The sequence below is a fragment of the Chroicocephalus ridibundus genome, chromosome 5 (assembly GCF_963924245.1).
Source record: "Chroicocephalus ridibundus chromosome 5, bChrRid1.1, whole genome shotgun sequence".
NCBI lineage: Eukaryota > Metazoa > Chordata > Aves > Charadriiformes > Laridae > Chroicocephalus > Chroicocephalus ridibundus.
Genome location: NC_086288.1, coordinates 33282444 through 33296282, shown reverse-complemented (window position 1 = coordinate 33296282; position 13839 = coordinate 33282444). Strand labels below are relative to the sequence as shown.

Sequence of the window (13839 nt, the reverse complement as noted above, 5' to 3'; positions counted from 1 at the left end):
ATTTTAGTAAGGCTTTTGATACTGTCCCTCACAGAATCCTTCTGGACAAGTTGTCCAACTGTGGGATGAGCGGGTTCATGGTGTGCTGGGTGATGAATGGGCTGAAGGGCAGAGCTCAAAGGTTTGTAGTGAATGGGGCTGGCTGGCGACAAGTCACCAGCAGTGTTCCTCAGGGTTCTATTCTAGAGCCAGTCCTGCTCAATATATTTATCAACGATCTGCCTTTAGGAGTTGAATGCACCATTAGCAAGTTTGCTGATGATACCAAAGTGGGAGGTGCTGTTGACTCTCTTGAGGGACAAGAGGCCTTGCAGAGGGATCTAGATAGATTGGAGTATTTGTCTATGATTAATGGGATGAAATTTAGCAAGATGAAATGCTGGATTCTGCACCTAGGATGGAGTAATGCCAGGCACAAATATGAATTGGGAGAGGAGTGGCTGGAGAGCAGCCCTGCAGAAAGGTCTGGTCAAGAGCAGGCTCAATAGGAGTCAGCAGTGTGCCCTGGCAGCCAAGAGTGCAAACCACATCCTAGAGTGCATCAAACACAGAATAACCAGCTGGTCAAAGGAGGTGATTATCCCACTGTATTCAGCGTTGGTGTGGCCTCACCTTGCGTGCAGTTCTGGGCCTCACAAATTAAGAAGGATGTTAAGGTCTTTGAATGCATCCAGAGGAGGGCAACAAAAATGGTGAAAAGTCTGGAAGGGATGTCCGATTAGGAGCCACTGAGGACTTTGGGTTTGTCTAGTTTGGAGAAAAGGAGGCTGAGGGGCAACCTCATGGTTCTCCATAGCTTCCTGAGGAGGGGACGTGGAGCGGGAGGTGCTGATCTTTTCACCCTGGTGTCCAGTGACAGGATGCATGGGAATGGTTCAAAGCTGCACCAGGGGAGGTTTAGACTGGACATTAGGGAGCTTTTCTTTAGCGAGAGGGTGGTCAAACACTGGAACAGGCTTCCTTGAGAGGTGGTTGGTGCCCCAAGCCTGCCAGTGTTTAAGAGGCATTTGGACAATGCCCTTAATAACATGCTTTAACTTGGTCAGCCCTGAATTGTCAGGCAGTTGGATTGGATGATCATTGTAGGTCCCTTCCAACTGAAATACTCTATTCTATTCTGTTCATATTGAGGAAAAAGTTATTTGTACTTTTAATTGTATTTATCTTCTGTCCCTTACAGGAACTGGTGTGCTTATGTCCATACCAGACTCTTACCTACAGTGGTAGTGGACAACCTGGAAACCTTCTCATCAGGCAGAGCGAAGCCTTGCACTTGGCATATTGGATCCTGTGCTCAGAGGTTTGTAGAACTTGGAAGAAAGAGTACTTGCAAGCACTTGCTGCATAATTAATACAACCATGACTTTAGAAATTAAAATGAAAACAGGAGGGAGCAGATTAGCATGTTTCCAGGGCTCATCTTCACATATCCCTAGATCAAGTATCTCATGACCGGGAAGTGTCCTGGAGTTCCACAACAGAGTCTTGGCATGCCTTCAGTCTGGCACCCTCTGATCAGTTCAAAGTCTTCTTGTAAGGCCACTGCCTGCTCCCCTCTTCTGGAGCACTGCAAGGAAAGGTGCACATGTACAAAGCTTTAAAGCACATGTGGGAAAGAAAATCCTTTCTGAGCAGTTTTCTGAGCTTGTGCTTTTTTGGAGCAAAAGGCTTCCCCTGAGAGGCTTATTTTTGTTATCTCTCTGCTGGGTGCTTATTTCTGGCACAGCTTGCATCAGGTAGTGGACCTAGGGAAGTAGTTGGCCTGGATACAACTTGTAAATAATGACCCTGTTAAACATATTCAGATTGTCCTTTGTGCTTTGGGTGCCTCATTGTGTTCTCCAAACATTAGATTTCAATGGTAAGTGAAATTGGGTTTTTATGCACGGGCCTGGAAAATGGCAAACTGAAATGGCACCAATAAAACAGAAGTTGTTACATATTTTTCCCTTGAAAATTTTCAAAAGCCTATTACGAGTCATTTTCACTGTTCTAAGAATTATCCTCTAGGTGGTATGGCAGAGCATGCTTTAAGCTTTGAGGTGAAACCACAAATAGAGTATCCTTAGGATTTGGTGACTCTAAAATGTAGTCGATTGTATTCCAGAACTGTGGAATAGACCCTGTGGTTGAAATGTTACCAGTTTGTTGTTGGGTTTTTTTTCTAATTCCACCTAGAAGATTCACAATAACTCTGATTTCATTTTTGTAGGACAATTAGCTCCTTGTGCTGCTCCTGTAAATAATTCTCTACTATATACAGTTCTGGGGCTTGTCTACATGGGTTATTTTTGAAATAGCTATTCCTGATTAACTCCTTTCACGGACACTTCATTTTTATGAGTGCTTTCAGGAATGGATTATGCTAATGCAGAATAAGGTAGTTTTATCAAAAAAAAAGACCATCCATACTGCAAAAGAACTGAGAACTCTCTTGATTTCAGTTCACCTTAATCTTTATTGAGTTCTTGCTGCTGAAAATGCCATTTCTCAGAGGCAAAGCTGGTTGGGGACACATGCAAAGCTCCTGCCAGCTGCTATGAATTTTAATATATATAATATTACAACCCTTGTGAAGGGGTGACAAGATTAACTACAGTGTAAAACAAGGTGGCATTTCTTAATTCATTGGGAGGATATTTTTTTGGTCTGACAGTCTTCAAATTTTTCCTGCTTTCTGAAATGATTTAGACATGGATTGTGTGTCCAAAACAGTTCTGTAACCGTTTTATCATTGTATTTTCTGAGATTTTAGGTGTTCTTCATGCTAGTGTTTAGCAACTAGCAGAACTGTGTGATATTCTTTTTATTCAAACTTTGTATTTAATATATTAAAAGAGGTGAGTAGATTTGCTGTAGTTAATTTCTTCTGTACAGTCTGCTGCAGCTTGTTCATTCTGTACTGACTTCTCTGTGAAATTAAGAAAGCTAAAAGAAGTGATGGGGTAGCCAGGACATGCTGAATGTGTTGGAACACAGAAACAAAATTGCTGCTGCCTTTGCAGATACTGTAACAGTAGCAACTGAGGCATCACAATTACATAGCCATTGTCTCCTTACATTGACTTCCAGAGTGGAAAAGATCACGCTTTACGGGATTAACGTTTGTATAATCTTGTTTAAAATAATCAGAATAGAAGGATTCCAGTGTGCTCTCTATGTGAACTGAGGTGGCATAAATTCATTGTGAATGCTTTTTTTCACTGATTTCTAAGAAAACAGTATTTCACAATTGTATTTTTGGCTCATGCTGTCCAGTTTAGTAGATATTAATTGTAATATCTTCCTTAAAAGTTAGCAGCGTTTGACTCCTGAATAAGATATTCAGGGAAGAAGTCTGGCAGCCCTAAATAGACCTCAGTCAGGTTCCTTTAAAATCCATGCAGATGATCTGAAGGCTGAACTATTAAAACTGTGGTTGCTATTGAAGCATGAAACTCTAGTTCTTCACTTTAAGTTTCAAGCAGTTAATGAAAGGATACATTTGACATGTGATGTAACATAATGTAGTTTTACAGGTATCCTACAACTCCTTTTTGGTCACCTAAAGTAGGTTCAAAATGTTCTTGTTTTGCAGGTCCCAGACAACAACACACCAAGCATACAGAACCAAGCATAAAATAGTAACATCGCTGGAGTGGAAGTGCTGTCCTGGGTACAGTGGGCAAAACTGCCAACCCAAAGGTGGGTAGAGTTGTAAAGATTTGAAAGTATTCAGTTCAACAAAAGAAAACAGTGCTATCTGATTTGTAAGCAAATGGCTCTGCCAAAAATCGATACAGTCCTTCCTGTTAATTTAAAACCAGGAAAAATGCATAGTAAACTAAAATGCTTTGGTATGTTGACTCTACCCTGCACATGAATTTTCAGAGTAGCTGAGCAGAATGTTTTTTCCTCTCTTCCACTCTAAATAAAACTCATAAAATCTTCAGCCTTATTCTATTTTGGTAAAACATGGAGTTTGCATTCCGTGTGTCGCTACTTTTGACCTTTTAGTTATTGAGTATTGCAGTGCTGGGGATATTAAATCCAGGCCCTCTATTGAATACTTGCTGTAAAATTCATCTACAGCACTGTGACTCTTTTGGCTTTCAGTTTCAGACTCTAAGAATATATTTTAGACATGATAAAATAATGTATCATCAACTTTGTTTCCCTCGGAATTGAGTAGGACTTTTGTTGTTCATTTTGACAAAGACTGAATTTTACTAGGTATTACACATGATCCCTGTATAATTGTGCCCTTTTTTGACAGAATGGAGTGTTTTACCTCTGCCCTGGTGATCAAACGTATGGCAACGTACTGTAGTTTAACATCTGTATAATAGCTATTTCTTTGCTGCTGGCCTTAAACAAGCAGCCCTTGAAAAATGAGATATGGCATCAGCATACATATTTTAAATGAATGAATATTACAAGAAAGGCCATTAGATGTGGTAGGGAATTCAATCAACAGTGGTAAAGTAGAGGCTGTGATTAAAAATTAATGTAGAGGAATGAAGAGAAATCACTGTTATTCACATCCAGGAGGGAAATTTCAATGCTGAAGAGCCAGAATCTCAGCAAGCGTAGAATTCTCTTCTGTGCAGCTGAGCATGGAGTCAGATATTAGCGCAGGACACAGTCGGTCAGCTAGGCTGTCCAGTGAGCATGGATCAGATGTTTTAACGTTTGCTTTTAAAAAATGCACCCATTATCAAAAATAGATTAAAAAATGCTTATTGAAGGGGGAGGCTATTGTTGATAAAATTGAAATGGCAGGCATCAAAAAAACAGGGAAGCATTAACCAGGAAAACAAGCTGTATAACTCAATTTGTAGTGGCATCTGTGTGAAAATAAGAATAAAGGAAAATGTTGTCAAGTGTTACAGGAGCCAGTTTGAAATTACATCTCCTGGGTTCTATTTTCAAACCTCTTCTGGCTTGCTGAATAACTTGGGGAAGCCACTTATAATCTGCATACCCAAGTTTACCCATCTAGAAAATTGAGATGACACTTATCTCACAGGGGCTCTGGGATATTTAATTAATTAATGCTTGTAGAAGTGCTTAAAGAGATTGGGATGAAAGGTGTTATGTCAGAAAGGCTCTTCTTCCCCGCTTCTGGAATCCTGCCTCCCATGAGGAGCAGACCACCAGCACAAGCCCTGCCTGTATTATTCAATTCCCAGGAAGGGACGTCAGCTAATGAACTTGAACAGTTGGGAGCCCAATAGCCTTGTCTTCAGGCACTCCGTTTCTACGATCGTGGGGGGAGAGAAAATGTAAGCTCTGACTGGGGCTCTCCAGAGTCGCTGAGCCCTCTGCTCGGCCTCTGCACTTGATCTGCTCAACAGCAGAACTGGTATGGAAGGGTTTCCCTGCCAAGGGAACCGGGGTATTCTGACAATATGTTTTAGATCCTGGGAAGGCACTGTTAGTGTGATGTGGGTTGCTTGTAGCAAATGCTAATTCAAAACACCTTCTGGTTTAGCTTCTCTCTTAAACCAAGCGAAATCATACATAACTATTTCAGTCTGATAGTCTAGGCAGGAGGAAACTCTTGTTACCATCTGATAGACTGATACTAGACATCTGTAAACCATATTTGGTAGCCTTATTGTAATTGCTTGGTTACAGCTGCTTCTCAAGGTAAAGTAGTAGTGAGTGAGACAGAAGAGCCTCTGGGAAGAGACATGTTCAGATCACTGTTTCTACATTTACCTCCTATGTGGCAACACAGGACCAAATCAGATAAGACATAGATCCTAGTCTAACATGGACAATGCAATTTTACAAGAAAATTAAGAAGGGAAAAATGTAGACATTATTTCTTACAAGTCTCATGAAACAGTGCAATAAGGACAATTCAACAAAAAACCACATTATTTTGATTTGGGAATATCAAATACTTAAGTGCGAGAAAAAACGCTAAAATGAAAGGGCCTGTAAATTCTGAGTTGCAAGGTTCACGATGTCGTTTTTACGAAACACAGTTTTATTTTAACTTTTCAGCCTTAAGCTGGAGAAAACAGTGTGTGTGTAGTAATGTCTGAGGGAAAGAAATCCCAGTTTGCTCATGCACATGTGGTCCCTGAACACTATATTATGTGTCACAAATCATTTCAAGAACTGGAAGATGCATCTTCAAATGTAGATCATGCTGTGTTCAAACTGAGCTTTGCTGTGGAGCGAGGCTGAGGTGACTTAATGTATATGAAATCATTTCCATCTGCCCTGGCTGTGTTTAGAGCAAACAGCTGGTTCTCAGAGTTGCTGACAATGCCATAGCCATTGTTAGCACTGAATTCTCTTGCATGGTAGCGATGTCATTTCTCCAGCAGATGGCTGTAAAATGTTCTGCACAGGAGCGAGTGCTATCCTCTGCGTAGGGTGAGCTGAAGACACAAAAGGTAGCAATTCACCTTGAAACACAGGGAATGGGAGGAAACTACCAAACTCCCCACAGGGATTCCCCTTTAGCTACTTCTGCTTCATCAAAAATATATTGAGAGAAAAAGATCCAATTTCCATATTTTTAATATTCCCTGAAATCATTTTGAACACTGTGTTTAAAAATACATGGGACAATAAATTATACATCTAGGCCAATAAATTTGGTGTTGGATTCCTATGTGCATTACCTGATATTCAGAAATGCTGAGGACCCTGAAGCTCCTTGAGGAACTGGAAGTGCTCTTCATTGCTCAGCATTTTGAAATGCTGCATTTTATTGTTGTTGCTGCTTTCTTATTGTAAATGGCACCTATAGGTGGGTCTAGAAGTCTAATTTTAATTTTATATTTTATCTATTTATCTGAAATTGAGCATAGCATATCCAATTTTTAAATGGTCTCAAATGGAAGTCATTTGATGGCTATTTCTAACCTAAGGAGTACATGTATTAGAGTTTCAATCTGGTGCTCCCATCACATCTGCTGCTGTTCAGCGTCTAGGATAGGGAATCTCAGCTGTGGGACCAAGGAGCACATAAGACTTAATCACCATATGATGTCTCAGAGTGGTTCCTTTGGAAGAGGACTGAGCCACACTGGAAGGATGATGTAGGAGAAGCTATATTGCCAGTGACTCTTCTGAATCTGTTTCACAAATGAAAACCCTGAATTTCTAATGCTACCTGAAAAGTACCTTTCCTATGCGGTGATGAAATTTAATAACTGTACATTATGAGGTATTGTCTCTGGGTGAGTTTTTTGTGTGTGTGCGTCACTGGCTACAGTCCTTGCTGTTTTTAGAAGCAGTATAATGCACTATTGGCTTGCTCCATTACTGGTTTTCTCCAACAGGATGAGATCTATGTCCTGGTTCTCACAGGGATTAAGTTATCTGAACAGTTTAAAGCATTAGGAAAATAAGCACACAGTGATAAATATATATTGTTGAAACTAAAACTGATTAAAACTGTAAGGGTTTGGGTATTCCACAATGTGAAGCTGTGAGTAGGGCAGTTTATTGAATAGGGAGAATGAAAGATAAGATGGACAGTATAAAAAAAAATGTGATGTCAGTAGCAGTAACACTGGCAGTGAATACATTTAGAGCAACAGAAAGATCAGTGAATGAAAGAATAAAAGAACATCAATCAGCTGATCTTTATCACAGGCAAGTAACTGACTCCCTTGTCACAGATCATATCATCACATCATCACCTGATAAATCCTGTGTAATGAATTGGGCTGAATGCAGGTATTTAACTCCTGTCAATAACCATGCCACAGAAAGGTAACAGAAGCTATTGGAATTATAACTATTTGAGAATTTTGTACTTTTTATCAGCCAATTTCAATAAATTCTATGAAACATTCTGGCCGTATGATAATTGCCTTTGAGGTCCTCTCCTAATTGTTACTTTCCCCCCACCTAATTTACAACATCAACCACCTTATATCATCCTTAAATGTAATCTATTGATCCTCGTATATACTGCCAAGAGGCTGATGAAACATAGGGAATTTCTTGATTCAGCATTTTATTCTGTTTCCTTGGAAACTCACATTATGGCCTGACTAGGTTTTAATACTTGAAGTGGAAAATAATGTCACCATACCCAAGTTTTTCTGCTTGTACTGCACTAAGGACTGGAAATCATATCAATGCCACATAAGTGGCATTCCTTAGATGTGTTTCAGCTGGAACACCGTCCACTTCAAAATGCTTCATGAAATGAGCAAGCATATAAAAATTTGTATGAATTTACACTAGCAAATTTACAACCTACTTTGTACATATTTCATTGTTTTAAACAATAATGAAATTTAAATGACACCGTTAAGTCTAATGGCTAGAGAAGTCAAGAAGGTGGAAATTTCAGTTCAGTTCCCAGCTATCCTATCATTTGTTCCCTGCTTTTTGTGAATGAAGGCACTTTACTTCTATGGACCTCAGTTTTCCCAACTGCAGTATTGAAATAATAATAAAGTTAGTTTAGCTTTTTCCAAATTGCGTTGGGATCTTTGGGCTGAGATGTAAAATAAGCACAGAAAATCTCATCTGCCATGACCAGAGAAAATATTTAGAAACTTATCAGCTTTGTGAAGTTTTTAAATGTATGTACCATTTGCAAATCTGAGATGATATTTGTTGGAATTTGGAATTTGATTATGTTTTGAAATTATTTTTAATTTTTGGGTGCTGCAGTAATGTAATATCACCATTGGCTTCAGTGAGAAGGTCTCCATGGTTGAAGATTTGTGTAATCTGACCAAAAAAAAAAAATATCAGTTTCAACAAACCTGATTTTGTACCTATAAAAAAACCTAATTAATTTCACAGCTGACAATCTCTGTATTTTCTTTGTACTGCTGTTTTATATTGATCTAAAATATTCCTCTAGAATTTTTAGCCCTGAAGATTTCAAAATTCTGTTCATTGTAGGGCAACTTTTGACATTTTAGTATTAACACCAACCCCTACCAATCTCAGGAAGCTGTTTATAAAGCCATTCACTGTCTTCATCAACGTGGTCCCACACTGTGTTATAGATGGACTAAGAGATAACAAGAATCACTGCAGATGATTAGGCTTTAGTGAAGTTGGTATAGAATAAAGAGAGAAAGCAATTTTTGTGGAATCCTGATTGTCACGTTCCATGTTTTACTCACATCCTTTCCTTTTCCTTCCTCTTTTAGCTCAAGAACAACAATCACTTATACACAGCAACCAGGCTGAAAGCAGCAGAACTGTCGGTGAGAGGACACCAGGAGCTCCTCAGGACCCCAGTGAGCCAGGTCAGCTGTTATTATTACCATCACACCTAGCCCAATCACTGACTATGTGACTCACTAAGATCACTGCAAAAAAAATTTGAGAAAAACCCCTCTCTGCTGAAGGCACCTGAATGAACTGTTAGAGTTTCTAGCAGTCATGGTTCAGTGGTGTGCTTCTCTGATAATGACAAGCAGAAGAAACTGAATTTAAAGATACTAATAGCTTAGCATTTATGGAGTGTCTTGTGACTAAACTAAAACCAGGAAAGTGATTCTGCACAGAAATATTTAAACTATTATATTACTGAGTAAAATAAATGAATTGACAGAAAAAAAGAAAAAAACCCCACCCAAACAACACAGCCAAAAAACCCCCAAACCAACACTAGGAGTAGTACAGAGCAGCATTTGTCATAAAAGAAAATGTAGTGATGTTAATTGTATTATCTGAATACATGATTATTGTCATATATCTTCTTATAAAAATTGGTGCTTTATTCAAAATCGGTACAATGACACTTCAAGTTTTAGCAAGGGCAGCTTAGGTGTGTTTTAAGCTATTCCATCTGGGGTGATCAAATAGCTAAGCAACACATGGTCAGTGTCCAGCTTTATCCCTCAGATGTTTGAGACTGTTTTTTATTACTCTATTCATTTGCTCACTATGGTGTTTACTTCAGCCTATCTAGATGGTAAGGTTTTGGAGCATAATGTCAGTGTTTTCTTGCAAAGGTGTGTACCGACCTCAGCATTATAAGAGGAGTTAGTAACAATAACGCTTTTATTCAAATAGTGATCTACGTTGAGAAGTTACCTTAGGTGACTGCTGCATGAAAACTTCTCCACCTCTTAGTATCTAGAATTATTGGGTGTGGTCGCTTCCCTTTATATTTTTTTTCCATTGCCATCTATATGATTTAAAGTTTACCAGCACAAATGTTCCAGAAAATGAATTTCATAGTTGTCTGCATAAGTATTCATGGGAATGAAATTTTATTCATGTCAGGCATGTTTGCACACTCACTAAACTGGCAGCAGAAGTAATCATGGTTTATCAAATCATTCCATTTAACCAGGAATTCAAATATTGAGTGTTCACTATAAAGGAACATGAAAAGGTATCCATGATTTAGAGATATTCAAGTAGTTGACAGACTATACTATATTCTAGTCTGTACAGCCTGAAGGTGTGTATGCCTTTGAGGGTATAGAGATGTTGGTAATGCAGAATTATTTAGAAAGTCTGTGTACTCAGAGAACTGCCAACAATCAGCATATCGTGTTTAAATAACAACAAAAGAAATACATGAAACATGCTTGAATAAGGAAGTTGTTTGACAAAATTATTCTCTGCTTGTGATATACTCCCCAGCAGTGAGTGAGACTGCATTTGTCAGGTAAATTTTTGGTGGCAAATTATATGTGAGTTATTTGGCAGCATTCTCTACATGCTGTCAAATGGTCTTGTAGTTTACATGTTGAGGAACCAGAAGATGGACAAGATGTGAAAGACAGTTGTAAAGGAGGCATATTCCTTGAACTTTCTTACTTCCTCCCTTTTCTTTTAAATCTGTTGATGTTTCGATTATGAATGGCTACACTGTCTTTTTGTATAATCGTCAGCTGTTGCACATTATGGTGTTACTGTCACTCACACAGTTGGCCTATAGCTGAAAAAAAAATTGTGGGACCAAATAATAAGGCAGTTTATGTTTTCAGATCTGTATGTTGCATTTGTCAATATACTGTTCTGTTGCTGGGACGTTCATGCATGCTGGGAGAACAGGATGTCAGCATCCAGACTGCCACTGGGTTTTATGGAGACAGTATACATGTATGTGCTTATGTTCATATATGTGTTTTACTTTAGATCATAATAGACAAATAGAAAAACTAGAAAGCATAGTCAGGAGAGTGAAAGATTGAATCTGGCATGGAGATATAGAAGGGTAGTTGCAAATGGGAGTTAGAAAGGAGAAGGCTGTTGCCTCTTGGTGACATGGTGTGCTGGAGGGAGGAGGACGTTGTCTAGTAAAGCAGACAGGCATATGAAAAGTAAGCTTGATCAATAGAGCATTAGAACATGCCACTTCCCCTAGTAGGAATTCAGCTCTGAAAAATAACTCTGAAATTGGCATCTCAGAGCTCCATGTTAATTGCTTTTCAGTTATTTTTAAATGAAATGGGGTCAGTTTTGGAGGAGAGAGATACCTGTTCTGGCTGCCAACCCTGCAAACATGACCTGGGGCCAGGGCTGACTGCCCTGGTCTTGTGTTCCATCAGCAGGTGCCCAGGAGTCTACAAGCCAGATTGTTTCCAGCTCCCACTATGCAGCCAAGCCACTTATAAACCTCACTTTCAAGTTCATCTATGCAGCTTGTCTTCCCCCTTCAGTAGGGACTGACAGAAACCAAACTGAAGAAAGCAATGCACCCTGCAAGTTAGTTATCAGTTTGGATGACTATGCATGAGCCAGTAATGAATTCAAACCACTTTCTCTCAGTCACAATTCAACCAGGAGCAGAATTATCCAGACCTGTCTGTCTTTCACAGAGTAGTATTATGATGAAGAGTATTCAGACAAACAAGATCCATCAATGGCTTGTCTCCACAGTTCTGTAGGGGACAATTGCCAGACTCTAAACTAAACTAAGTGGTTGAATTATAAACACAATGTTGTGACTGTATAAGTAGACACCACGGGCAAAATAAACAGCTGGAGATGCTAACATGCTACCTAAAATAGCCAGCCTTATTCACTAGGCTCTACCGATTATGAATTTTACAACCAATATTCCTCCACAGGAGAACATTCTCATGGGTGTTGGCACACTTCATCTGCACTGAATTTTCTGAATTTTCCCAAATGCCATCAAATTAGATATGATACATTTATTTTTTACATACTAGAATTTTGAAGAATAAAAATCTAGTCAGAAAAACTTGTCCTTTTACATCTAACTTTTTTTTTTTCTGCTGTAGTCTTTAGGCCTCTGAGCTTCTACATGATATCTGATTATATCTGTTTACTGCCATAGGAATAGACACCGATGCCATAATTAAAAGTGAAATAAGATCAATAGCAATACTGTAAATATACACTATTAAATATTTGCACATACTACTAAATAATCTCTTGCATAGCAGTTTATTAAGTCATAGTATGGCCTGGGTCATGTAGAGTAGTATATCATGTATCTAAGGTAAGCCATTTAAGCTGAATTGTTGAAGGAACTGAAGGGGTTTTGTAGCTTTGCTTACAAGAATTAGAACATTTAATTTTATCAATAGGGTCTGAAAATCCCAGACTATGTCTTATTCCTGTCAGCTGTGAAACTCAGGTGGCTAGCTGAAGTCATGTGGAGTCTAAGTTTGCAAGACCAAGGCCCCCTTCACCACTACCTATCTTAAAAGCATCCAGATAGGCCTTTTTATACCTAAAGAGACTACACATGTCAGGAACAATTTGTGCAGGTTTTTAAATAAACTTGACTTCACAGATTGGGTATTTTTTCTTAATGACAGACTAATGATTATTCCAAAGTCATTTGTCTATTAGTTGTTTTTTTCTGCCTTGCTACTGTGTTGAACAAGTCTTTATTTTGACCCCAACACTGAAAAGATGGTGTATTACTTCTGACACAAGCCTTTCAAATTCACGGTTATGTTATAAATGGTAAGTAAAAGTCAATGCTTTTGTGATTGTGTTAAAGAAGGCAGACTAAATGGGAGCTAACTGAACACCCTGTAGTGTGCCAGGTGGAAGAAGAATGGCGTTATGCTGATTAAAATATGCTAACCATTCGAAATACTTTTGTAGAATTATAAATACTTTATAATGGATACAGATGCTTCAGTAATTAGTTACTGCTGTGCTGCTGAATGTCACTAATGCATGATACATGACAAAAATCAAGATGATTCACTCAAGACTAAAAATGCAGAAACTTTTCACCCTTGTCTCTTAAGTCAATTACACTTTCTTTTTATTTCCCACACAATGTTTTAACATTACTTTTTTTTTTCTTCTCATTTTGTTCTCTGACCAAGCACTTACACAAAAAATGAATGAGAAGATTAGCAGCCAGGAGATGAAACTGACTTTTCTACAGAAGAAGGTTGACAGCATTGCTGCTGCGATGAATGATGCAAGCAAGATGCTTTCTTCTCTGGAAGGCAAAATCAATGAAAATAAGGGCAGAGACTTCCAGTCTTTTCTAAAAGGTAAGAAAAATAAATTAATGTAATCACTCACACAGTTAAAGGTGCCAGAAAAAAAAATGCTAAAAACATTCATAGACTGACCTATTCTATTGCTCAACATTTATAGGGAGAACGCTTTTAGTTTCATTTCCTAATAGAGGGGTTTATTTATTTTGACATTTGTTACAGTGTCTTTTATATTGACAAAGAATTTACAGTCTTTGGTACTACATTGCCTGCATGGTAATTTAAGGCACTATCAAGGCATTTTCATTTACTTAGAGGTCCTGCAAATATTATTATCTCTGTTTTTTGTTTATCTGACAGCTGCTAAAGTATTTGCTTTGCTACCAAGTCTAAATAATATTCTTTAATACATAATTCACCTATGCAGGGAAAATGTATAAGGAATTCTGTGGTTGTTGTATTT

The 13839-nt window shown here is 38.5% G+C and overlaps 1 protein-coding gene across 1 annotated transcript in view; it reads left to right on the top strand.

Moving 5' to 3' along the window:
• The window catches only part of MMRN1 (multimerin 1), a 46610-nt gene that overhangs the window by 16327 nt on the left and 16444 nt on the right, over nt 1-13839 (top strand). The window contains exons 2-5 of the mRNA XM_063336060.1: nt 1181-1300; nt 3578-3684; nt 9129-9227; nt 13257-13430. Coding sequence (XP_063192130.1) covers nt 1181-1300; nt 3578-3684; nt 9129-9227; nt 13257-13430 — 500 coding nt within the window. The remainder of the gene's footprint in view (nt 1-1180; nt 1301-3577; nt 3685-9128; nt 9228-13256; nt 13431-13839) is intronic.